This window comes from Phytophthora ramorum (genome assembly GCF_020800215.1).
Source record: "Phytophthora ramorum isolate Pr-102 chromosome Unknown Phyram_PR-102_s0008, whole genome shotgun sequence".
Taxonomy (NCBI): domain Eukaryota; phylum Oomycota; class Peronosporomycetes; order Peronosporales; family Peronosporaceae; genus Phytophthora; species Phytophthora ramorum.
In genome coordinates this window covers 2202849-2228961 of record NW_027150654.1, presented here as the reverse complement: position 1 = coordinate 2228961, position 26113 = coordinate 2202849, and the positions used below count along the sequence as shown (strand labels likewise).

Below are 26113 nucleotides of genomic sequence, written 5' to 3'. Positions count from 1 at the left end.
CAGCACAGACGAACAAGCCTTGCTGCAAGCGCCCGACGGTCAGGCTGCAGTGTGGAGGCCAGGCGACTCAGCGTGAGGTCGCGGCACAGCGCAGGGCCAGCACGCAGCCGCGCTCTTCACGCTCGCTCGCAGATAAGGGTCTTGAAGAGATACTCTCTTGCACGCTCAGCTCTTCACGCCGCCGAGAGAGTCTCTCGGGGAGACCCACGCCTTGGTTGCCTCGACGACGAGCGTGACCGCGAAGCAATCGTGTGCTGAACACGCATCCAACGGTGATGGGTACAGGCCGGAACATTACATTAGAGAGCCGACCAATCACAGACGCCGGCCCTCCATAGATTATAAATGACCGACAACGGTTGACACCTAATTACATTACTGCATGCAGGCGAGGCCGCCACTGCTCCTGCCTGCCTTGCTGCAACAGCAATGCCCAGTCATGCAAATAAAGCGCGGGGGCGACAGCCTCGTTGAGGGAACGACACCTTCTGCTCGACGCCGACGACCTCGACGGGTCGGCCTTCCGCTGGCCGCGTGCAGGCCACCAGCTCCACGTTGATGCGCGACTGCGGCCCTCGTATGCCCGGGTACTTCAGCGTCCCGCGCAGCCTCTTGGGCGACAGCTCTCCGCCTTGGGCCAAGTGCTGCACGTCCATCAGCGGCAGCACACCTCCCCAAAACCGGAACTCGTCCAGCAGCCCATGGAACCCGTACCAGCCTACGAATTCTGCATGTGGGAAGTCGCCCCCGCCTGCTGTGATGTATCCCGTCCCGACCTGTTCGTGGAGTAGATGCTGCCACTCGCGATGCAGTGATCCTGTTGCAGACCACACCTTCTCGCCGTCCAGATACACGTCTTGCCGTTCACGATCGAGATCGTACGTCAGCACGAGATGGTACCAGCGATCGCACTTGAGGTCCTTAGCTACGGGCGTCTTGAAGTCCAGCACCGAGCAGTACAAATTCCGCTTCGAGTCCACCATGACGAATTGCTGGTGGTACTGCGGCCAGTTCCTGCTATCTCGTTCCTCCGACTGCAGTCCGAAGATGACTCCTCCTGTGTACGGGGTCTCGAGGCCCGGTTCAGGCGTCACCTCGGGCAGGAGACTGAGCCACAGGTCAAAGCTGAAGCTCTCCTCGTAGAGCGTTCGTAGTCCAAAGTACATCCGTCGGAATTGGCCCCAGTCGGTCGGCGGCGGGTACTCCACGCAGGCGAAGGACGCGCGCATGAGCTCGTCATTGTCGTCCGTGGCCAAGCCGTGGAACTGCATGGATCTCGCCTGCATATAGCGCCGCTTCCATGTGTGCAGCAAGTGCTGCTGGTTCTCGGGGATTGCGCCGTGCACCAGCCTCTCGTGCCAGAATAGTCCGTCGGACAGCAAGCGCAACCACCAGCTGCTCGTGTGCGACAGCTGAAAGGCATCAAAGCCCGGCAGGAAGCCGCAAATCGCCTCCACCACCTCCGACGGCAGCTCTTCCAGGCGCATGGAACCGAAACGCGCGCGACCAGTGCAGTTGAAGAATGACAGCCCGGCTGCCGCGCCGCTCTGGAGCTCGGAGGCAGGACCTATGGACAGCCCGCCCTAAAAAGAGCCTTGAAGTTGAACCTTTCATAATTTACAGTAGTTTACAGATAAATTACACGCAGGCGACTTCTCTGAGCGACTATAGCTTGCCTACCGGAGCCGGCTTATCTAGATCCAAATGAGCCTCTCCGTCCGACCACCACTCTTGCCATTCCGCACTCAGTTGCCAACCGAAGATGGCGCACATGTTGGAAGCGCGCATATGCTCGTTCTTTCACTTTTGGTGCAAGGTCAGGATTTGGTAGTAAATCGATAGTAGTACTATATGTGATTAAGTATATAGTACTATTGTAAAATCTAAATGTAGCCGCTGGTACTAACGAAAAACTAGTAATCCGAAATGTTGGGTGCTAGCACTAAAATTAAATACTATTTTACAGGATCAAGGAACATCTGTGTCGAGTCAGGCCACTGAGGGCGATGCGGCCGGCCTCGTAGTCTCTCAAAGCTAAAGCGACACTGAGTCGCAAAATTGATGCTGGTATTCCTGAAGACATCGACCATCACTAGTCTCCAAGAGCTCGTGATTCTGTGTGGAATGTGATTCATTTGTGGACGACGCCTGTGACCGTCAATAGGAAAATGTACACGCACATTTGCACGATTCGTACAAATACACAGCCCTGGAAGAAAAATCTCTATGTATATGTGCGTACAGCTAGAATACCTTTCCAGCGATAGCTTTTGCTCGCGCGAGTCTGGCTGGGCCGTTGTTCACCGACAGCTTTACAAGAGTGAGAGTTTTCGCCGAGATATTTCGTCATACTAACTCTTCGCACGCTTACAAGCAATGAGCGAACTCAGCGTCAGCTACATGTACCATCACAACACTGTTTTGACTCGAAGCTTTCTATCTTATTATTGTTCTTTTTAATTAGTAATATTACCTTTTCAACCTCACTCACTTCGTAACTACTATTCATATAGTTTGTAAGTAAAAAACTATCTCATATTAGTACTATTACTGATATCCATTTTACTACAATCGCCATCAATTTAGAGAGACCTCCACGTTGCTGTTTCAATGGCTCGGAAAGTCGGATCCTCCACGTTGCTGTTTAAATGGCTCGGAAAGTCGCAAAGTGGGCAAATCGTCCTCCACTGGAGTGTGAATTGCCTACTTTCCGACTTTCCGAGCCAAACAAACAGCAACCAAAATAATATTTGGGCAGTACCACGATGCTCTCGCCACCTAGCCCTAATTGCCGTTTCTCTGGACTGCGGCACTCTCCATCGACATAAGCGCGCTTTCCAGTGATCCCACTTCAACCAGCTCGGAAGTGTTCCTCCACAACAACAACGTCAAACCGCGCGCCACGCCTCCGCATCGCTCACTTCCCAATTTGCCAAGTCCCGACCCAAGCTCCTCCGTCCAAGTCGGCCATGTCCAAGGAAGGCGCCAAGACGAGTTTGCTCCAGCCGGAGGCTGCCAAGGCCGACGGAGACGTGCCCGAGGTCTACCGCTCGCTCAACTTCCGCAGCCTGCAGGACCCGTACTCCCAGAACCGAGACACCATGGGCAGTCGCTATAGCACGCTGAGGGCCGAGAACCTCGAGACGATGCTCAACGGAGGCCTCGAGCGCTTCTACAAGAAGTACGACCACCTGTCACGGAAGGTCAACATCCAGCTGCCCACCCCCGAGGTGCGCTTCGAGAACTTGTCCTTCACGGTGCAAGTGCCCGCGTCCGTGGAGGACCACGGCACGGTGGGGTCCCATCTGCGGGGCATCTTCACGCCCTGGAAGAGACCTGCCATGGTCACCAAGCACGCGCTGCACCCCATGAGTGGGGTCATCAAGCCTGGCTCGTTGACGTTGATCCTGGCCAACCCTGGCTCAGGCAAGTCGACCTTCTTGAAGGCTCTAGCTGGCAAACTCCAAAGCTCGTCAAAGACCAAAGTCGGGGGAGAAATCCTCTACTCGGGGCTGAGGGGGGACGAGATCGACCTCATCAAGCTGGCCGGTCTCGTGGACCAGACGGATAACCACATCGCCACGTTGACGGTGCGGGAGACGTTCAAGTTCGCCGACATGTGCGTCAACGGGCTGCCCGAGGACCAACCGGAGGAGATGCGCGACATCGCCGCGTTGAGGACCGAGCTCTTCATCCAGATCTTGGGCATGGACGAGTGCGCCGACACGGTGGTGGGGGACGCCCTGCTGCGAGGAGTGAGTGGTGGTGAACGCAAGCGCGTGACTATCGGCGAGGTGCTGGTGGGTGGCCAGAGCTTGTTCCTGTGTGACGAGATCTCCACGGGGCTGGACAGCGCCGCGACCTTCGACATCATCAAGTCGCTGCGTACGTGGTGCAAGACGCTGGGCGGGTCGGCGGTCATTGCACTGCTGCAGCCGACGCCCGAGGTGGTGGAGATGTTCGACGACATCTTGATGGTCAACGAGGGCCACATGATGTACCATGGCCCGCGGACCGAGATCCTCGACTACTTCGAGGAGCGCGGCTTCACGTGTCCGCCTCGTGTGGATCCTGCTGACTTCCTCATTGAGGTGACGTCGGGACGCGGCCACCGCTACGCAAACGGCAGCATCCCGACCAAGGACCTCCCAGTGTCGTCGGAAGACTTCAACAACCTCTTCTGCCAGTCCAGCATCTACCGGAAGACGCACGAGGTCATCGGCAAGGGCTTCAACGAGCACCAGTTCGAGAACGCGGAGGACTTCAAGAAGGCCAAGAGCGTGGCCAACCTGGCCCGCTCCAAGCAGACGTCCGAGTTTGGGCTGGCCTTCGTGCCCAGCACGATGCTGCTACTGAATCGACAGAAGCTCGTGTGGCTGCGGGACCCACCGCTACTGTGGGGCAAGCTGACGGAGGCGCTGATTATTGGACTCGTCATGGGGATGATCTACTTCGACGTGAGCTCGACGTACTACCTGCGCATGATCTTCTTCAGCATCGCGTTGTTCCAGCGTCAGGCGTGGCAGCAGATCACCATCTCGTTCCAGCTGCGGAAGGTGTTCTACAAGCAACGGCCTCGCAACTTCTTCCGTACGTCGTCGTACGCGATAGCTGAAAGCGTGGTGCAGATTCCCGTGAATATGGCCGTCTCGTTCGTCCTGGGCACGTTCTTCTACTTCATGAGTGGCTTGACGCGCACGTTCGAGAAGTACATCGTGTTCTACCTGGTGCTGCTGTGCTTCCAGCACGCCATCAGCGCCTACATGACCATGTTGAGCTCGCTCGCGCCAAGTATCACGGTGGGCCAGGCTCTAGCTGCTATCTCCGTGAGCTTCTTCCTGCTCTTCTCGGGTAACATCATCCTGGCCGACTTGATCCCGGACTACTGGATCTGGATGTACTGGTTCTCTCCGATCTCGTGGGCGCTACGGTCCAACATGCTGTCGGAGTTCTCGAGCGACCGCTACTCGGACGCAGTGAGCAAGGCGCAGCTGGAGAGCTTCTCCATCAAGCAAGGCACGGGCTACATCTGGTTCGGTGTTGCCGTGCTCATCGTGTACTACTTCGCCTTCACGAGCTTCAACGCTTTGGCGCTGCACTACATCCGCTATGAGAAGTTCAAGGGGGTGAGTGCGAAGGCCATGCAGGAGGAGAGCTCGCACAACGTGTACGTTGAGGTGAACACTCCATCAGCTGCGCAGCCAGGCATCGGATCGACGAAGGTCAAGGGTGGCGGTCTCCCGTTTACCCCTACGAACTTGTGCATCAAGGACCTGGACTACTACGTGACGCTGCCGTCGGGCGAGGAGAGACAATTGCTGCGTAAGATCACCGCTCACTTCGAGCCTGGCCGCCTGGTGGCGCTCATGGGAGCGACGGGTGCTGGTAAGACGACGCTCATGGATGTGATCGCTGGGCGTAAGACCGGTGGCCGCATCGTGGGCGACATCTACGTGAACGGCGAGCTGAAGGACCCGTCGATCTTCAGTCGCATCACGGCGTACTGCGAGCAGATGGACATCCACTCGGAGGCCGCCACGATCTACGAAGCGTTGGTCTTCTCCGCAAAGCTGCGGCTACCGCCCAACTTCACGGAGGAAGAGCGCATGAACCTGGTGCACGAGACGTTGGAGCTGCTGGAGCTGACCTCGATCGCCGGTGAAATGGTGGGCAGTCTGTCGGTGGAGCAGAAGAAACGCGTGACGATCGGTGTGGAGGTGGTGTCGAACCCTAGCGTCCTGTTCCTGGATGAACCGACGAGCGGCCTCGACGCTCGCTCAGCACTCATCGTCATGCGTGGAGTGCAGTCGATCGCACGCACGGGCCGTACGGTGCTGTGCACGATCCACCAGCCGAGTATCTCGATCTTCGAGCTGTTCGACGGACTTCTGCTGCTGCAGAAGGGTGGCTTCACGGCCTACTTCGGCGACTTGGGCGTGGACTCGGTGAAGATGCTCGAGTACTTCGCGTCGATTCCTGGCACGGAGGAGATTCGTCCTCAATACAACCCGGCCACGTACATGTTGGAGGTGATCGGTGCTGGTATCGGTCGCGACGTGAAGGACTACTCGATCGAGTACAAGAACAGCCAGCTGTGTGCGAAGAACCGTGAGCGCACGCTCGAAGTGTGCAAGGTGTCGGACGAGTTCGTGCGTCACTCGACACTCAACTACGATCCGATTGCCACGGGCTTCACCAACCAGCTCCGTGCGCTGACGACCAAGCAGCGACTCACGTACTGGCGCAACCCGCAGTACAACTTCATGCGTGTGTTCCTCTTCCCGATCTTCGCCATCATCTTCGGCACGACGTTCTACAAGTTGTCGGCTGACAGCGTCAAGCGTATCAACTCGCACATCGGTCTCATCTACAACAGTATGGACTTCATCGGCGTGACGAACCTCATGACGGTGATCGAGGTGACGTGTGCAGAGCGCGCCGTGTTCTACCGTGAGCGCATGTCGAACTACTACAGTCCGCTGCCGTACAGTCTGTCGCTGTTCTTCGCCGAAATCCCGTACCTGATTGTGGTGATCATCCTGTTCGTGACGATCGAGTACTGGCTGGTGGGCTGGAGCGACAACGCGGGCGACTTCTTCTTCTTCCTGTTCGTGTTCTACCTGTACACGTCGGCGTGCACGTACATCGGGCAGTGGATGTCTGCGTTGATGCCGAACGAGAAGGTGGCGAACGTGGCGGTGGGTGCTTTGTCATGTCTGTTCAACCTGTTCTCGGGTTACCTGCTGCCGCGCACGGCCATGAAGGCGGGCTACAAGTGGTTCACGTACCTCATGCCGTCGAGCTACTCGCTGTCGGCTCTTGTTGGCGCTCAGTTCGGCGACAACCAAGACATTATCGCGGTGACGTCGGGCAACGTGACGACGCAAATGACGGTCTCCAAGTACATCGAGAACATCTACGACTTCCGGCCGGACAGCAAGTACAACTTCATGGTCGGGCTCATCGTGATCTGGGCGGTGGTGCAGGTCGCCATCTACCTCACGTTCAAGTACGTGAGCCACCTCAAGAGATAAGCGCGATCGACCGTGACCAACTTCTGCAACCCCAAGCTTCATCTGGTGCTTCCTTTCTGTATTAACACCCACAATCAATCCATGCGTAGCTCGTGACTTTCACTCGTGTTCGGTCACGCTGCCTGTGTAACGTCGTTGGGGCGCACCATGAGGCCGTGGCTCGGCGAGCACTCGAAGTATCTCACGCCTTTGATGGAGCCGTCGTTCTTCCCTACTGGAGAGCTCAGCGCGACGCCCACAAACTCACCTTTGGCGTAGTGAACGTTTCCTGTGAACATGACAACCTGCAGCTCCATTCATTGTTAGCCTTGGCGACTCAGCAGCACCCAGAAGGAGAGTACGTACCCCAGAGTGCTTCCCATGGATGCACACTTTGCTGCCGATGGTTGGCGCCGATCCTTCGTGCTTTGAGCACTCGTTCGGTGAGGAAGGGCTTGCCTTTACTGCTTGCTTCAACGGACCCCTCTCGACCTCCTCGTCGTCGCTGCTCCAAGTAGGACTCTTCGAGCCGAAAGCCACACCCGAGTGCTCGAAGAAGCTCATGAATTCGTCCTCCCTGTCACCACAAGGAGCCGCCGATGAGCTACACAGCAAACACAAATCTCACCAAGGAATACTCATCACGTACAGTCCTGCACCCGCGCCGTCGAACATCATGCCGTGCGCGAACATGTCCATGAGCTCCTGGTCGACGTAGGACGGGAAGCCAGGCGGTTCTTGAGGCACTTGGCGCTTGCCTTTCCGTCGGAGATTCACTCGAACTCCCCCGTTCTTCTTCCCGTTCTTGCGGCTCCGACCTGGTGGCGAGGCCCCAAACAACATGTCAAACATGAAGAGCATCTCGTCCATCGACGGCATGTCGAGATCGTCGTCAAACTCGAACTCCCCATCGAAATCTCCTCCGAAAAAGTCTTCAAACTCCCGATCGCCCGCACTCGGCTCTCGTTTCAAGTGATCGTCCACGCGCTTGTAAGCCGCCGAGAGCTGCTGGAATTTGGCGGTCGCGGCCGGGTCCGGATTCTTGTCTGGGTGGAACTGCAGGGCCAACTTCCGGTATGCCCTTTTCACTTGATCTGCGGTGGCACCTCGCGTCAAGCCCAAGGTATTATACGCTTCGTGGATGGAGATCGTCATGACAGGATCAAGGTGGAGCGCGAGTGCCTGGCAGGCGAGCGACGCTTCGAATGGATGAAATCTTTCGAGGTAACGGACAGGAATTCATTCGTGACATGGAACTCTACTTAGGTAAATGTATATCTACTTACACGGTTGTCCCCGTCTTGGTGCCGTGACTACGCGAGGCGGCATTGTACAATGCCCATGAGCGGGTGAGCCCGTCGTCCATGGTGGCGTCTTGGAGCTTGGTCAGTGCGTCTTCCTGGTCCACAGCGGCCTCGTTCACTAGAAGGAGCGAGAGCCAAGCGTTCGTCGTGTTGGCCTCGGTGACGATGGGCTCCTTGGACAGAATGTCTTCCCACTCCTGCTGGATGAACTTGGTAGTACGCACCATGGCGTTGATGGGGGACACGGGGATCATTTGGATGCCGTGGATGGCGTACTTCTCGGCGCTGAACCACGTCGCGTACGCCGCCTTGTTGTCGAAGAAGATGCCCGTCACGTGGTTGGGCACGAACTGCTTGGGGTGGATGGTGTTGTCCGACGTCATGAGGAAGTAGGTGCGGATGGCGCGCGCGTTGAGGCGCAGCATGAGGCTTCCGAGGTCTTCCACGGCCTTGTTCTTGGACACTTGGCCCCAGAGCTTCATGCCGTAGTAGAAGTTGACGTCTTCGGACGTGCTCTCTTCGTCCTTGCCGTCAAGCATCGGAGTCACGCCGTGCGAGTACGAGTGGCCGAGGTAGAAGGAGAAGTGGCGGAACTTGGGGAAGAAGGCGTCTTCGGAGCTCGGGTTGGCCACGTCGCGCAGCATCATCCAGATCATCGAGTCGAGGTCTTTCATGCGCGCCCACTTGGGGTCGAGGCTCTTGAGCATGGCAGAAGCCGCCACCCAGTAGCCGTAGTGGTAGTGGTGGTCGTTGTACACGGTGTTGCCAAAGTCGGCGTTCACGTCGTTCACGGTGAACCCCAGGCTGCTCACGAGACCACCGTACGACGTCTCATAGTTGAGAGCAGGTGCGAGCGTGTTGTTCAGGAAGGGCTCGATGAGCGTCTCCAGCTTGGTGAGGCAAGTCTTGAGCAGCTTTTTATCTTTCCCCACGACAGCAGCGTCCGCGGCCAAGAGGCACAGCGACGCGTACTTCTGGTACATCTTGCCGTTGAAATACCAACTCGTCTTGTTCAAGGACCATTCCTCTGCAATGTCGGACTTGAGGGTCTTCAGGAGACCAATCTTCGAGACCACCTTGGCGGACGGCTTGACCGTAGGGTAAAAGTCGGCTTCCAGGTCGTCTTCAGGCTCTGAAAGCGACCAAGACCCGGTGGTGGTCACCTGAGCGACCATTTTACCTCTCGTGGCTGAGTTGAGCACGATGGCGCCACGGCTTTTGGCCTTGATGGCGCCCTTCAAGGCTGGCAAGTGGTGAGGCAGGGCGAAATGCAGCAAGCCGTGCGTGCCACAGCTTTTGCCCACCGTTTCCCACTGGAGCGAGTACTCGGTGCGGGACTCCACGGAGATGTTGCCGCCACGAACATGGCACGTCCGGTACTTATCGTACACGCTTGTGGCTTTCGCTGACGGCAGAATGGCAGCGCGAACCGTGCCGGTGTAGACCGCGCTGGAGACCAGAGCCTTTCCCGTCTCATCAAGTGCGAACTTGGCCTTCTTGTCCGTGTACACGACCCACGTCTGGTTGCCACCGAGCTCGACGATGTACTTGCCAGGCACCGACTTGTCGACGATCTCCATGGTGTACTCCGACTCGATTCTGGCCGTCAGACGATCGTAAGTCGCGGTGATGAAGGCCATGCCGTGCACAAGGGCCGAGTCCATACACTGCTCCTTGTTCTCGAGGCACGCGCGGACTTCGATGCCGAAGTCACTGAACGAATACACCTCGTAGATGGGCTTCGCCTCGGCAGTAAACTCCGCGGCCGACAAGGTGATGTCATTGACGAAGTCGTGCAGGTAGAACTCGGCTACACCGTCGGTCAACGCAGACAACTGGCGGTAGTTGTACGAGTAACACGCCTGGATGCCGTACGGGGCCTCCTTGGGCAGCTTGACTGCGTACGGGTTCGACCAGCCGGGGTTGGCCTTCGTGTTCATCTCCTCGGCCGTCGTGTGGATCATGTTGCCCCACCACTTGTTCGTCGGCAGCGGCTTGCCTAACAACCCCTTAGCAACGTTAATGATCGGTGCCATCTCTCCGAGGGCATCCCGAGGGAACAGCGTCTCGGGTGGTTCTTCCGTTGCGAATGGCGCAAGGAAGCCGCCACTTCCAGTTGTGGGCGTAGCAGCGGATCCTGAAGAACTCGCCACACTTGGAGCGGATCCAGAAGACGACAGACTGGCAGCAGTCGAAGTGGAAGCAGCAGACCCAGAACGCGAATAGCTGGCAGCGGAGCCGGACGTCGAGAGGCTCGCAGCGGAGCCGGAGGTCGAGAGACTGGCACTGGAGCCCGACGTTGATGCTGACGTACTACCAGAAGCAGATACAGCACTTCCGGAATCTGAAGTGGAGGCGTCGGATGCAGAGGTCGAGAGACTGGCACTGGAGCCCGACGTTGATGCTGATGCACTACCAGAAGCAGATAAATCGCTACCGGAGGCATCGGACCCAGAGGCCGACAGACTGGCGGTGGAACCCGACGCGGAGAAGCTGGTTGTGGATCCCGAGGTTGATGCAGTGAGGGAGCCCAACGCAGGAGCTGGAGTTTCGATCAAAGCTTCGCGCTCTTCTTCTTGCTTTGGGGCGTGCACGGTGCCCTCGTGGAAGTTGGTGTCGTCGTCCAGCAACGACAAGTCGAACGCGGCTGCTGAGGCAGTCGTCATGGCGATCGCCGCAGCGACTCGCATCCATCGTGTTATCTTCATTCGCTGGCAGAGTTACACGAACTCGTCGCTTGTATCGCGTTAGCCGTCCAGTGAGCAAATTTGGGAATGACAACTTCGACGTCTCGCAACATGGCGGTCTCTTGATGACGAGGGCAGCCAGCGATGCATTGACAGATCCGAGCGCTAATCTTACGCGCAGGAAAATTTTGGTCGGCGGTTGTCTTTGTGAGCCCCAGCTCCCCGAATCGTAGCCTGCAGCTCAACTCTGGCAGCACCAGCTGGGTCTAGCGATCGGGACTAAACAACACTCAGCACCTTTGTACGTGTTGTCAATGCAGGTTCATGCAACAACAGACCCAGTGTTGAACTTGCCATCCTTGTCGAGCAGAAAAAAACGGAACAAAAACTAGGAATTTGATATAGAGTCGCAGGCCGATCTCAGCAACGCTCCTGCGGGCGCAAATCCAAGCACGACTGCTGCATTGCCGTCGCGGTTGAGACCTGTGTCAGCGCCTGCGCGAGTAAGTGGTGACAAAGTTCACTGATTCTACATGTGCGTTTGCTTCATCGGTTGGCAGTAGTTGCCAAGAGAATGAACCCTATTTTGAACACCAACACGACGAAGCACGGGGCTATCGGGTTTGGCCGTGGTGCACGTCTATACTCGGTAGGAAGTTTGTTTTGTTTTGCTGCAAGTCTTGTCATTACTGAAGTAATACTGTAGCATTGCGTGTTCGTCAACGCGATTTGCACCACGCAGCACACCGAGTTCTCTTCATACATCTGGCCGCGGCAATTTTTGCCAAAGAAACGAAATATCCCTGTGGAAGATCGTTTTTGGGAACGGTCCTCCTGGTCTACATGTATAATAACAGTGCTCGCTGTCCAACACCTTCAACACGAGCCACTCAATTGCACCGACGAACTCCAACTACATGTATTATAGTAACACCGTGATGCACCCGCAAAATTTCCAGTGCCGCATCAATGAAAGATGCGTAGTTGCAGCTACCTACGATGTGAGTGCGAGAATTTGGTTTGCTACTACCAAGGGTGTGGAAATTACTTTATTTGGTCGAGCCATTAAAACAAAATCAGCCAACGCAAGGGTGCCGACACCAATACCATAACGAATTGAGTTGCAAACATACTGCAGTGATTCTGAAGGACACGACTTCAACCATGCATCAACAATCAAGCAAACTGCTTGAATAATCGTTCTTGACTGGACGACTGAATCGTTTTTTAGTTTCTTGTGCATCAACAATCAAACAAAGTGCCCGTAATCGTCAGAATCATTTTCAGTTTCTTGGCTCCAAGCCGATTTGTCCGACATGACTTATGCGGATTGGAAGATTGCAGCTTTTTCAATGGCAAATTATCATGCTACGAGTGAAGTCGAAGAATGGCAGTAGGCAATGCTCGGAGCACGCAATCGCGTGTACTACCTGTATGCATCAGCGGCATAAAAAGAAAGGTGTTCACGAATGGTTTATAGCCTCCGAACTAGCAGTTCATGAAAAAAGTGTGGCTTGCCGTCTCCTTCAGGTCGTCGTGAAAAAAATGCAAATCAATACAGATCAATACTTGTGTACAGTCCAGTCCAGTCGGCAGTGTCGCGACCAAATTGATATCGATGTCGGATCCAGGGACTGCGTATTCCTTTACATGTATTTGGGACAATATCCTCAAACATGTTGGCGACATTAGCCACATTCATCAAACCTCCAGTTAACAAGACAGCAACAACACCAGTCACTCTACAACAAACCACTTGTCCTTGGTAATACCCTAGGTGGTGCTAGCGGATTGGTGGCCTTTCCAAAATGGAGTCCCACCCACATGGTGCGAGATATGCGATCAACACGGGCCCAACACCGCTTCAGGTCACTGCAAGACGGCGTCGAAGCGCCGGATAAAGTGCATTTGGTGAAACTGTCCGCTAGGCCGAAGTGGACGCACCCAGCTACGAAAATGCCGAAATCAGCGGAGGATAGCAATAGCAATGCATCTTCCCAGCAAAACTACACAAGCTGCTTGACTAGTGGAGGAGCTGAGCGAGTGACATGGTCGATTCTTTCAGTTTGCCGTGCTCGCAATGATCTGACCTTCGCCTGCGTGGAGTACCCGCCGCCGACCGACTGGGGCCAATTCCGACGGATGTACTTTGGACTACGAACGCTCTACGAGGAGAGCTTCAGCTTTGACCTGTGGCTCAGTCTCCTGCCCGAGGTGACGCCTGAACCGGGCCTCGAGACCCCGTACACAGGAGGAGTCATCTTCGGACTGCAGTCGGAGGAACGAGATAGCAGGAACTGGCCGCAGTACCACCAGCAATTCGTCATGGTGGACTCGAAGCGGAATTTGTACTGCTCGGTGCTGGACTACAAGGCGCCCGTAGCTAAGGACCTCAAGTGCGATCGCTGGTACCATCTCGTGCTGACGTACGATCTCGATCGTGAACGACAGGACGTGTACCTGGACGGCGAGAAGGTGTGGTCTGCAACAGGATCACTGCATCGCGAGTGGCAGCATCTACTCCACGAACAGGTCGGGACGGGGTACATCACAGCAGGCGGGGGCGACTTCCCACATGCAGAATTCGTAGGCTGGTACGGGTTCCATGGGCTGCTGGACGAGTTCCGGTTTTGGGGAGGTGTGCTGCCGCTGACGGACGTGCAGCACTTGGCCCAAGGCGGAAAGCTGTCGCCCAAGAGGCTGCGCGGGACGCTGAAGTACCCGGGCATACGAGGGCCGCAGTCGCGCATCAACGTGGAGCTGGTGGCCTGCACGCGGCCAGCGGAAGGCCGACCCGTCGAGGTCGTCGGCGTCGAGCAGAAGGTGTCGTTCCCTCAACGAGGCTGTCGCCCCCGCGCTTTATTTGCATGACTGGGCATTGCTGTTGCAGCAAGGCAGGCAAGAGCAGTGGGGGCCTCGCCTGCATGCAGTAATGTAATTAGGTGTCAACCGTTGTCGGTCATTTATAATCTATGGAGGGCCGGCGTCTGTGATTGGTCGGCTCTCTAATGTAATGTTCCGGCCTGTACCCATCACCGTTGGATGCGTGTTCAGCACACGATTGCTTCGCGGTCACGCTCGTCGTCGAGGCAACCAAGGCGTGGGTCTCTCCGAGAGACTCTCTCGGCGGCGTGAAGAGCTGAGCGTGCAAGAGAGTATCTCTTCAAGACCCTTATCTGCGAGCGAGCGTGAAGAGCGCGGAAGAGCGCGGCTGCGTGCTGGCCCTGCGCTGTGCCGCGACCTCACGCTGAGTCGCCTGGCCTCCACACTGCAGCCTGACCGTCGGGCGCTTGCAGCAAGGCTTGTTCGCCTGTGCTGGCAAGCGTAACCCGTCGTCGGCGAGAAGTCTTTTGTGGTTTGTGCTGGCAGATGGGAGCCTTCGTGCCTTCGTGCAAGCAAGGCAAGGCAAGGCAAGGGTTGTCAAAGGCAAGACGACTGCCCGAGAGGCACAGCCCAAAACGATATCTTTGGCTTGTTTTGGGTGCGCACGCAGAGCCAGGGGTCCATCTGCAAGAGAAAGGGGTCCGAATGCACAGCCGGGACGCCGCGCTTAAATCGTTACACTTGCTCTCACTATAGGAGTCAGCGTTGGGCGCCCCCCAAGGGAATTTTGGGCTCCTCACGACGAGCGCGCATAAAGTTGCCGCCGCAGATTCACGTCGTCGGCCTGCATGCACGTCGCGGCGAAGACACCACCACCACCCGGCGGGCAACACCTCCGCGACACGCAAAGCGCTCAAGCGATCACCTCACGCTGTTGAAAAGGTCGGCCTTTTCGCTGCCTGGCCAATGCCGTCGCGATGCATAGGGCGTGTGGCAGGTAAGCGCGCTTAAGCTTAACGGCAGCCAGCCAGCAGGTTGAAGCAGGCAAGTCTGTCTCCGCGATGGCAAGAGAGACCCAAGGCATGGTAGCTAGATCTAGAACGCAGAGGTTGAATAATGAATGTGCATTGGTGCTTTATGATCTACACCACTTGCGTCACCTGCATGAGCGGCGAGTATTCCTGCCGCCGCTTGTGGCGCGCCATGATGCGCACGCCCGCGACGACCACGAACAGGATGCCCGCTGCGACCCCCACGAAGCTCCACAGGACGACCATCGCGGGCGAGGAGGGCGACGTGGCGAGGTGCAGGTGCTGCTCGTCCAGACTCGGCGTGGGCTGCTGGCTGGTGCTCAGGAGGTGAGCGGCGCCTCCGAAGTCGCACGTGGCGCCCGAGTGGCGGTGCGAGTGCCAGTACTCGTTGAAGACCCAGTCGGCGCGCTCCTCGAGCGTCAAGAACTTGGTGTCCATCTCGGAGCAGTCGACGTGGTCGCCGCCGCACGCGAAGCCGATCCCCCGCTTGAGGTCGTCCGGGTGCACGCCCCGCTTGGCCGCGCACAGGAACTCGCCCCGGTCCTCCTTCTCGCAGGCCGAAAACACGGCCTCGCTGTCGTGGTAGTGCGACACGTTCTTGGGGAACGCGCCCTGCCGCACGAGCTCGAGGAAGTTCCAGCGCGAGCCCAGCTCCGTCTTGAAGTTCCAGAAGTACCAGCCGTGGCCCAGCGCGAACGCGTTGAGCTTCTTGAGGTTCAGGTTGCGGGCGAACTCGACGTCGTCGTCCTGTTCGAACGCCGTGTTGCTCGTCACGGGGCACTTGCCGAACGCCGGGCCGGACTGACCCGTGCCGTACGGACCCTGGATGGGCTTGGTGGTGTCCAAAGGTGTGCCGGGAAAGCCCTCGCCCAGGTACGTACTGTGCACGGGGCACTCGACCATGCGGCACTGCGTGTTCGGGTAGCCCGGCAGGTTGTCGTTGAAGCCGTTGAGCCACATGGCGCAGTTGTCGGTGCCCAGCGACCACTCGCCGACAATCACCGGCATGACCGCGTTCTCCATGCCAGCGATGGTGTACTTCTGCTGGCACGCGTTGGCGTAGTAGTCGGACTTGGTGCCGGGGGCGTTCCAGGCCTGGTAGATGTGGGTATCCAGCGCGATGTCCGGGCAGCCCACCATGAACTGCGACCAGTACTGCACTCCGAAGCGGAACGAGTCGTGGATCACGAACTTCCAGTGCGGGGCGCGCGCCTTCACGCGCTTGTACGAGCGCCAGTAGTATTCCTTGAGTAGATCCATCGGAGTGAGCTCCCACGGCTCGTTGGCAGGCTCCAGGCCCTCGATCGCCGGGTGCGACGCGTAGCGCTCCACGATAGCCACTACCGTGTCGAGGGAGTGGGTCATGTGCTCGTAGTTGATGGATGAGTAGGTGCCAGTCTCCGCATCAAAGTCGCCGACCCATTCGGCGGACCGAACGGGCCAGTGCTCGAACATCGTCGCACCCACCGGCTGCGTGCTCATGGTAGACGTCCACTTGACAGTCGACGTCTTGCCGCTGTTGTCGAAGCCATTCTGTGAGCCCACAAGGCCGTGGATGTCCAGCAGGAGGCCGATGTTGTACTTTTGCGCCAGGTCGGCGACGCGGTCCAGCTCCTCGACAGCACCATCCGTGCAGCCGACGTAGGGCTCGTAGGGCTTGAACATCCAGTCACCGACGGGCACTCGCAATGAGTTCACCCCTGCCTCCGCCATCTCCTTGAGGTCGGCTTCGGAGACCCAGTTGGCGTAGTGGATCCGAAGCTGTCGGTTGGCCTCCTCCTTGCCCAGTGCAGTGCAGAACGAATGGGTGTCCATCGCTGTCTTCTCCGGTTCTCGCGTCCCCAAGAACTGGTAGAAGAGCGAAGGAGTGATCCACGGCTCGAGCACGAGCCAACCACCGAGGTTGGCACCGCGAACTTGCTTGTCGAATGGGGTGGCGTGCAGGTCGCTGGAGCACGTTTGGTTCTCGTCGTTGGGGCGGAAGTCCGCGAAGAAGCCCGTGTTGGCAGCGTACACCGGGTCCTCCTCGTTCTCCCAGACCCACTTGGCGTCCTTGTGAATGGAGGTCTCAGCGGCAGCGAGACCCAACGTTGTCGCCAAAATGGCCGCTTGGAGCAGGGAATTGCGCAACACCATCGTGGAATGCAGCGAAGTCGTCGGCTTTGGTGGCTTGTGGTCTTCGAGGTGCAAGTTTGAAAATGAACCAAGGTCGTCGCCTGAAAACCTCGGGCACTGCTACGCACTAGAGACGATCAACTACATGCATGAGTGTGAGCGCCATGTATGGTACCTCCTCGCGCGCCGACAACCGGCTGCTCCCCCGGGAAGCAGCCGGCATGGCAGCCTCCCCTTTGAAACCAACGCGGCGCAGCCGACGCGCCCGAAACTTATCCTCTCGATGGGAGAGCGCCAAGCGAGACGTTGATGTTGGGCGAGCCTGTCCCGGTAGGAGGATGCCCCCACCTCAGCTCTACCCAACGAGAAAGGCCAGCTCGTCGGAATATCCTTCACGCGAGTATGCATGTGTGCATGACATGTAGAAGTTGCGACGACCGGGAGTCGTTGAGGGCCCAAGTTGCGGCTGGAAGCGCGATTGCAGCCGCAATTCGCGGTGGACCATTGCAAATGCTCGTCGCCCACAATGCGGTGCCTGTAGGAACTGGTGCTGGACCAAGTGTGTGGAGGTAGACGGATAGCCTCGCACTAGCAAAAAAAGGTGATGGAGCGCGCGTCGGCGGCCTCGGCCTCGACACCAAGCAGCCGATTTGCTGTGCTTCACTCGACGATCAGCCTTTTGGGGGGCGTGGGACTCGGACAATTTTGCCGACGAGCCGCGCAATTGCGGCCCAAGCAGCGACAAACCATAACGGACAGAGGGGGCCACATGACGCCCATAACGGACGCCCCAAGCTGAAGTTGCCTTTTGCAGTTGCACCGGCATCACCAAGATGGGCAGCGATGGGGAGGAATTCACTAGACGCACGGCGAATGGAACTTGACAGCGCCCGCAGCGCCACCTTTTGATCGAAATGCTGCATTTTCATTTCAAACGTAGCGCAGTGAGCTGCCGCCGTGCCGATAGAGGAAGACTTTGACTTGCATTCTCACCTTTTTGAGGAAGTCCCAAAATTTCGCCCGCCTGGCTACGTCCGTTTGTCTTGGTTTGACTATGCCTCCATATGTATCCATCAGTAAAGGAACCCAAAATAAGAGAAGATATCGTTTTGGGCTGTGCCTTGAACGTGAGGCTGCCATCACCTGGAACATTTCCACTCGGAAGAACAGGTCTGCCCGCCTGGAGTGCTGGAAAGCACCCGGAAGGGAATGTGAGGCTCGTTCGCTGTCTGGGACTTTGCCTACCAGGGATTGATCCTTCAGGATGCACTGAATGGGTCGGGGTTCTCTTCAATTATTAACTGATCTGATCGGCGTGGTCGAGGTTGCTTTGTGCATGCATACATGCACAATCGGGCTATGCGCTGGATGATTTATTGGGTATATTTTCATCGCAGTGAGGTGCCGCACTCCAAGGTTGTGATCTTCGATTCGAAACAAGCTCTTGGAGCCACGATTGTCCATAAGTATGGACGCATACTCTCACCAGGCCTCATCGACGACAGTGCTTAAGGCTACTCCAGCCTCGACGGCTATTGCAGTGGTGCGATATTGCTTTGACGTCTGCAGAGCTCTACCGTCTTGATCATGAACCTTACGAGCACTTGTTAATTGGGTACCCAGAATACCGCAAACTCGTGAGGCTAGCACAAGACGAAGTTCTGATCGTAGGAGTCCTCCCGGCAGGTTACCACATCCGAAAGTGGCGTTTCATGCCTCGCACTTTTATCGTAATTCGCTCGAATTACTCACTGCAAACTAACTAATCGACACACTGATGCTATGTCTGATAGTCCACGAAAGTCGATGATACTGATTCGCCGTATGTGATGGATTCGGGGCTCTTTAGGCTTTGGAGAGAGGGTTTTAGCTGCCAAATTCTTGTGAATTGCAGGCTGGGAGCTCGTGAAAGTGCCGTCTTTAGTAGGTGCTAAAGCGATGCCATCCTCGCCGTCCGCGGTTGCAGCATAGACGTTATTCAGAGCCATGAGCAGCTAGTGAACAATCGAGACATCAGCTGAGGCGGGAAGTTCCCAATCACTAATTTGTACTACTACAGTAGTATACGTGAGGAATTCCAACAACGACGAGCTTTATTTGGGAATTGTGACGAAGATGGAGGTTTGGTCGGTCTCGAGCACTAGACATTATGTTTTAGCCGTAAGTCATGGACTCCTGCAGGAATGAGTAGTTTCACTCGAAGTGTGTTCAGGACTTTCACGAAACCAAGTTCGGAAAGGTAAACATCTTCATCAAAGACATGCATGCAGTGTCGAGCCTGGAGACTTCACTTTTAGCGAGTTTACGTTTGTTTTCTTCATGTGAGCAATTCCCCGTTTGTTGGGTAGAATCTCTCTCAAGAATCGCCTCTAGTACTGCGACTCGGGGTTCTTGCTGGTTTGTGTTTCTGGAAGCCTCAGCACGGCGTTGCAGTATGAACTCCTTTATTTAACCCATTTCTTGCATTCGAGCGCTCTACGCTTTCATCTTTTCGGATAATATCTCCATTTGATGTTACAGACGAGGAAGAGCACCGACGGAAGTGGGAAATGAGCGTCTTCACACCTTCGATGTTACCACTGACTTGATCGGCATCGTCGAGCTTGCCAGCTTCTATCGGTTGTGGTGAAATGCGCCCACACATTACGAAGAGGAGACCACTTTGGAGAAAGACGTGAAAGTCATGCGAGGCACAAGCACAAAGCAAATCAAGTCCATGAACGTTTTGATTCGTGGAAGGACGACCGTGGGGCTGCAACAGGATAAAACAAAGCGGACGCTTGCGAATATTGGACGCACGTCGACGATGTATAAGAATGTAACGGACGATTTCTTGAGAAGCAGTCGTTGATGGCGACGAATTGTTGGGAGCTTGCGCTCGAATTATTCGCGCTGTTACCGATCGAGGTGTTCCCGTGTGCTTTGGGTTTGTACGATGCACTGCACGTAGCGCACTTTAACAAGCTTTGTCGAGTCTACAAGCTACGCCGCTGCTTCACGAGATCGAGTACGATTTATTCCGACCAACCCTCAGGCATTAGGAGTCTCGTACGGCCGATAGGGTTTTGCGCAGGTGCCTACTACTGGGTAGTATGCGGGTATATGTTGATTGGTCACGCAGAATGCGGCATCTCCCTTCACAAGTGCGATCCTAACGTTGAAACGAGCTGGGTCGTCCGAGATCAGCTCTTCGGAGCGACAGCAAGAAGAAAGTATGACCGAACGCTGTACTGGGCTTCAAGAACGATGCTGCTGGGCTATCAATACCGACACGCTTTTCGGCATCTTCGTTGAAGTCACGGGCGTGCTCTTCAGTTCGTCAATGCTGGCAGCAGAATCGAACCAGAATGACACCACAAACAGATCTTGAGTCAGAAGATAGACCAGTAACACCATCTGACGAATAATGATATGTATTTCGTGGTTACGACAACTTGAAGTACTTACCTAACATGCAAGCATGAAGCTTTGAAATCACACTTCGACTCGTCTTTCGACCGCTTATCTCTTGAGGTGGCTCACGAACTTGAACGTCAGGTAGATGGCGACCTGCACCACCGCCCAGATCACAATGAGCCCAACCATGAAGGTGTACTTGCTGTCCGGACGGAAGTCGTAGATACTCTCGATGTAGTGCGTCACCGTCATCTCCGTCGTCCCATTTCCTGAAGTCACAGTGATAATTTCCTGGTTGTCGCCGAACTGCACGCCAACAAGAGCTGCTAGCGAGTAGCTCGACGGCATCAGGTACGTGAACCACTTGTAGCCCGCCTTCATGGCCGTACGCGGCAGCAGATAGCCCGAAAAGAGGTTCAAAAGGCAAGATCGCACCCACCGCCACGTTCGCCACCTTCTCGTTCGGCATCAAAGCAGACATCCACTGCCCGATGTACGTGCACGCCGACGTGTACAGGTAGAACACGAACAGGAAGAAGAAGAAGTCGCCCGCGTTGTCGCTCCAGCCCACCAGCCAGTACTCGATCGTCACGAACAGGATGATCACCACAATCAGGTATGGGACCTCAGCGAAGAACAGGGACAGACTGTACGGCAGCGGACTGTAGTAGTTCGACATGCGCTCACGGTAGAACACGGCGCGCTCTGCACACGTCACCTCGATCACCGTCATGAGGTTCGTCACGCCGATGAAGTCCATACTGTTGTAGATGAGACCGATGTGCGAGTTGATACGCTTGACGCTGTCAGCCGACAACTTGTAGAAGGTCGTGCCGAAGATGATGGCGAAGATCGGGAAGAGGAACACACGCATGAAGTTGTACTGCGGGTTGCGCCAGTACGTGAGTCGCTGCTTGGTCGTCAGCGCACGGAGCTGGTTGGTAAAGCCCGTGGCAATCGGATCGTAGTTGAGCGTCGAGTGACGCACGAACTCGTCCGACACCTTGCACACTTCGAGTGTGCGCTCACGGTTCTTCGCACACAGCTCGCTGTTCTTGTACTCGATCGAGTAGTCCTTCACGTCGCGACCGATACCAGCACCGATCACCTCCAACATGTACGTGGCCGGGTTGTATTGAGGACGAATCTCCTCCGTGCCAGGAATCGACGCGAAGTACTCGAGCATCTTCACCGAGTCCACGCCCAAGTCGCCGAAGTAGGCCGTGAAGCCACCCTTCTGCAGCAGCAGAAGTCCGTCGAAAAGCTCGAAGATCGAGATACTCGGCTGGTGGATCGTGCACAGCACCGTACGACCCGTGCGTGCGATCGACTGCACTCCACGCATGACGATGAGTGCTGAGCGAGCGTCGAGGCCGCTCGTCGGTTCATCCAGGAACAGGACGCTAGGGTTCGACACCACCTCCACACCGATCGTCACGCGTTTCTTCTGCTCCACCGACAGACTGCCCACCATTTCACCGGCGATCGAGGTCAGCTCCAGCAGCTCCAACGTCTCGTGCACCAGGTTCATGCGCTCTTCCTCCGTGAAGTTGGGCGGTAGCCGCAGCTTTGCGGAGAAGACCAACGCTTCGTAGATCGTGGCGGCCTCCGAGTGGATGTCCATCTGCTCGCAGTACGCCGTGATGCGACTGAAGATCGACGGGTCCTTCAGCTCGCCGTTCACGTAGATGTCGCCCACGATGCGGCCACCGGTCTTACGCCCAGCGATCACATCCATGAGCGTCGTCTTACCAGCACCCGTCGCTCCCATGAGCGCCACCATGCGGCCAGGCTCGAAGTGAGCGGTGATCTTACGCAGCAATTGTCTCTCCTCGCCCGACGGCAGCGTCACGTAGTAGTCCAGGTCCTTGATGCACAAGTTCGTAGGGGTAAACGGGAGACCGCCACCCTTGACCTTCGTCGATCCGATGCCTGGCTGCGCAGCTGATGGAGTGCTCACCTCAACGTACACGTTGTGCGAGCTCTCCTCCTGCATGGCCTTCGCACTCACCCCCTTGAACTTCTCATAGCGGATGTAGTGCAGCGCCAAAGCGTTGAAGCTCGTGAAGGCGAAGTAGTACACGATGAGCACGGCAACACCGAACCAGATGTAGCCCGTGCCTTGCTTGATGGAGAAGCTCTCCAGCTGCGCCTTGCTCACTGCGTCCGAGTAGCGGTCGCTCGAGAACTCCGACAGCATGTTGGACCGTAGCGCCCACGAGATCGGAGAGAACCAGTACATCCAGATCCAGTAGTCCGGGATCAGGTCGGCCAGGATGATGTTACCCGAGAACAGCAGGAAGAAGCTCACAGAGATAGCAGCTAGAGCCTGGCCCACCGTGATACTTGGCGCGAGCGAGCTCAACATGGTCATGTAGGCGCTGATGGCGTGCTGGAAGCACAGCAGCACCAGGTAGAACACGATGTACTTCTCGAACGTGCGCGTCAAGCCACTCATGAAGTAGAAGAACGTGCCCAGGACGAACGAGACGGCCATATTCACGGGAATCTGCACCACACTTTCAGCTATCGCGTACGACGACGTACGGAAGAAGTTGCGAGGCCGTTGCTTGTAGAACACCTTCCGCAGCTGGAACGAGATGGTGATCTGTTGCCACGCCTGACGCTGGAACAACGCGATGCTGAAGAAGATCATGCGCAGGTAGTACGTCGAGCTCACGTCGAAGTAGATCATCCCCATGACGAGTCCAATAATCAGCGCCTCCGTCAGCTTGCCCCACAGTAGCGGGGGGTCCCGCAGCCACACGAGCTTCTGTCGATTCAGTAGCAGCATCGTGCTGGGCACGAAGGCCAGCCCAAACTCGGACGTCTGCTTGGAGCGGGCCAGGTTGGCCACGCTCTTGGCCTTCTTGAAGTCCTCCGCGTTCTCGAACTGGTGCTCGTTGAAGCCCTTGCCGATGACCTCGTGCGTCTTCCGGTAGATGCTGGACTGGCAGAAGAGGTTGTTGAAGTCTTCCGACGACACTGGGAGGTCCTTGGTCGGGATGCTGCCGTTCGCGTAGCGGTGGCCGCGTCCCGACGTCACCTCAATGAGGAAGTCAGCAGGATCCACACGAGGCGGACACGTGAAGCCGCGCTCCTCGAAGTAGTCGAGGATCTCGGTCCGCGGGCCATGGTACATCATGTGGCCCTCGTTGACCATCAAGATGTCGTCGAACATCTCCACCACCTCGGGCGTCGGCTGCAGCAGTGCAATGACCGCCGACCCGCCCAGCGTCTTGCACCACGTACGCAGCGACTTGATGATGTCGAAGGTCGCGGCGCTGTCCAGCCCCGTGGAGATCTCGTCACACAGGAACAAGCTCTGGCCACCCACCAGCACCTCGCCGATGGTCACGCGCTTGCGTTCACCACCACTCACTCCTCGCAGCAGGGCGTCCCCCACCACCGTGTCGGCGCACTCGTCCATGCCCAAGATCTGGATGAAGAGCTCGGTCCTCAACGCGGCGATGTCGCGCATCTCCTCCGGTTGGTCCTCGGGCAGCCCGTTGACGCACATGTCGGCGAACTTGAACGTCTCCCGCACCGTCAACGTGGCGATGTGGTTATCCGTCTGGTCCACGAGACCGGCCAGCTTGATGAGGTCGATCTCGTCCCCCCTCAGCCCCGAGTAGAGGATTTCTCCCCCGACTTTGGTCTTTGACGAGCTTTGGAGTTTGCCAGCTAGAGCCTTCAAGAAGGTCGACTTGCCTGAGCCAGGGTTGGCCAGGATCAACGTCAACGAGCCAGGCTTGATGACCCCACTCATGGGGTGCAGCGCGTGCTTGGTGACCATGGCAGGTCTCTTCCAGGGCGTGAAGATGCCCCGCAGATGGGACCCCACCGTGCCGTGGTCCTCCACGGACGCGGGCACTTGCACCGTGAAGGACAAGTTCTCGAAGCGCACCTCGGGGGTGGGCAGCTGGATGTTGACCTTCCGTGACAGGTGGTCGTACTTCTTGTAGAAGCGCTCGAGGCCCCCGTTGAGCATCGTCTCGAGGTTCTCGGCCCTCAGCGTGCTATAGCGACTGCCCATGGTGTCGCGGTTCTGGGAGTACGGGTCCTGCAGGCTGCGGAAGTTGAGCGAGCGGTAGACCTCGGGCACGTCTCCGTCAGCCTTGGCAGCCTCCGGCTGGAGTAAACTCGTCTTGGCGCCTTCCTTGGACATCGTGCACCGCGAATTGGAAAGTGAACGTGGTGGGACGGATTTGACAAGATGTTGAAGTTGCTTGAGCTGGCTTCTGATTGGTCAAGAACGACTTTTAACGCCTATATTTTAATCTGTTCGACAAATTTATTATGCGCCGGAATACGTCTGACAAATAAAATAGTTGCGTCTGCCGACATTTACCGACATGCCCATCACCGTTCAAGATGGGTTCAACAGTGAGTCATCCGAAATTCCAGACAGTGTTTATGCGGCCGATTACTCGCCACAATAAAGACCTTCAACGTGACCTATCGCTCCGGGTGGGCGACATAGTGGTTTACCCCGGAATCACGGCTTGCGGGAAGGAAGACCTGTTTGACTGGTGCGTGCGACTGCAAGCCATTCTTCAAATACCTTTCGCCTGCGCAGTCGCCTCGATGAAGCTGGAACTGCTGCCAGTGGAGCTTGTCGAGGCCGTTTGCGGGTTCCTGACGGGCTTCGACGCCTTTGAGTTGTCGCACACGAGCACGAAGTGGCTGCGTTTGCTGTCCGATGGCTGGGCGTGGCATGTGCGATTGGTTCACGGCCCTGCTCCTGCAAACCAGCAGCATTTGCTGCACACTTGGAAGCGACGGTACATGCTGGCCACGTCCATGTTGTTCCACGGGTTGGGCTCAGACGACAATGACGAGCTGGCTCAAGCATCGTACGCGTGTGTGGAGTACCCCCCGCCTACGGAGTGGGGGAGGTTCCGATGGAGACACTTTGCCTTGCGGACACTACACGGAGAGAGCTTCAGCTTCGACGTTTGGTTTTGTCTCTTGTCTGTGCAGACAAAGTCTGTCTACCCCGGCGGCGTCATCTTTGGACTGCAATCGGAGGAGCGAGATACTCTCGACTGGCCAACGTACCACCAGCAGTTCATCGTGGTGGACTCCAAGCGCAGCTTGTACTGCTCGGTACTGGACGCCAAGACAGCAGTGGCGAAAGACCTCCAGTATCACCGCTGGTATCATCTCGTGCTCAGCTATGATCGAGACCTTCAACGACAGATCGTGTACCTTGACGGCGAGAAGGTATGGTCCACATCTGGAGCTCTCCATCGTGAGTGGCACCATCTTGTGCACGAGCAAGTCGGCACGGGGTACGTGACAGCAGGTGGGGGCGACTTCCCTCATCCAGAATTCGTCGGCTGGTACGGGTTCCACGGCGTTCTAGACGAGTTCCGGTTCTGGAGCACAGTGCTACTGGAAGACGATGTTCGCCACCTTGCTCGTGGTGGGGCAATGTCGACGACGAAGACGTTGTGTGGGACGCTAAAGTATCCAGGGCTGCGAGGACCCCAATCCGGTATTAACGTGGAGCTAGTGACCTGCACACGACCAGCGGAAGGACGGCCCGTGGAGATCATCACCTATGGACCAAAGGGTAACACCGTACCGCTCGTCAGAGAAGCAAGCCGCTCCCGTGCCGCCTTTGCGTAGCATCAAAGTTGCAGCGAAGATCTGTATTTCTATTGGCTGGCTAGGTTGAAGTTGTTTTGTGTGGCTCACACAAATATTCACTTGAAGTCGTTCACCTTGCTGTCGAGTTA

At 56.7% G+C, this 26113-nt stretch overlaps 7 protein-coding genes across 7 annotated transcripts; 3 read left to right on the top strand and 4 right to left on the bottom strand.

The window, feature by feature from the left end:
• Positions 1–437: 437 nt before the first annotated feature.
• KRP23_9608 (uncharacterized protein) lies at positions 438–1487 on the bottom strand (the record flags this gene model as incomplete). Its single annotated transcript, XM_067895183.1, has 1 exon — positions 438–1487. The coding sequence occupies one exon, from the start codon at positions 1485–1487 to the stop codon at positions 438–440; it is 1050 nt and encodes a 349-aa protein (XP_067742793.1).
• Positions 1488–2969: 1482 nt separating this feature from the next.
• On the top strand, positions 2970–7034 carry KRP23_9607 (ABC transporter G family member 31; the record flags this gene model as incomplete). The annotated part of the gene is made up of 3 exons (XM_067895182.1): positions 2970–3230; positions 4188–5418; positions 6433–7034. 3 exons carry the CDS (start codon positions 2970–2972, stop codon positions 7032–7034), a joined length of 2094 nt encoding a protein of 697 aa, XP_067742792.1.
• A 113-nt stretch (positions 7035–7147) lies between these two features.
• KRP23_9606 (Ascus wall endo-1,3(4)-beta-glucanase) lies at positions 7148–10983 on the bottom strand (the record flags this gene model as incomplete). The annotated part of the gene is made up of 4 exons (XM_067895181.1): positions 7148–7318; positions 7380–7590; positions 7663–8229; positions 8300–10983. The coding sequence occupies 4 exons, from the start codon at positions 10981–10983 to the stop codon at positions 7148–7150; spliced, it is 3633 nt and encodes a 1210-aa protein (XP_067742791.1).
• Positions 10984–13146: 2163 nt separating this feature from the next.
• KRP23_9605 (uncharacterized protein) lies at positions 13147–13875 on the top strand (the record flags this gene model as incomplete). Its single annotated transcript, XM_067895180.1, has 1 exon — positions 13147–13875. The coding sequence occupies one exon, from the start codon at positions 13147–13149 to the stop codon at positions 13873–13875; it is 729 nt and encodes a 242-aa protein (XP_067742790.1).
• Positions 13876–14969: 1094 nt separating this feature from the next.
• On the bottom strand, positions 14970–16994 carry KRP23_9604 (Glucan 1,3-beta-glucosidase; the record flags this gene model as incomplete). The annotated part of the gene is made up of 1 exon (XM_067895178.1): positions 14970–16994. One exon carries the CDS (start codon positions 16992–16994, stop codon positions 14970–14972), a length of 2025 nt encoding a protein of 674 aa, XP_067742789.1.
• Positions 16995–20474: 3480 nt separating this feature from the next.
• KRP23_9603 (ABC transporter G family member 32) lies at positions 20475–24537 on the bottom strand (the record flags this gene model as incomplete). Its single annotated transcript, XM_067895177.1, has 3 exons — positions 20475–20692; positions 21681–23319; positions 24277–24537. 3 exons carry the CDS (start codon positions 24535–24537, stop codon positions 20475–20477), a joined length of 2118 nt encoding a protein of 705 aa, XP_067742788.1.
• Positions 24538–24956: 419 nt separating this feature from the next.
• KRP23_9602 (uncharacterized protein) lies at positions 24957–26003 on the top strand (the record flags this gene model as incomplete). The annotated part of the gene is made up of 1 exon (XM_067895176.1): positions 24957–26003. The coding sequence occupies one exon, from the start codon at positions 24957–24959 to the stop codon at positions 26001–26003; it is 1047 nt and encodes a 348-aa protein (XP_067742787.1).
• Between the last annotated feature and the right edge of the window lie 110 nt (positions 26004–26113).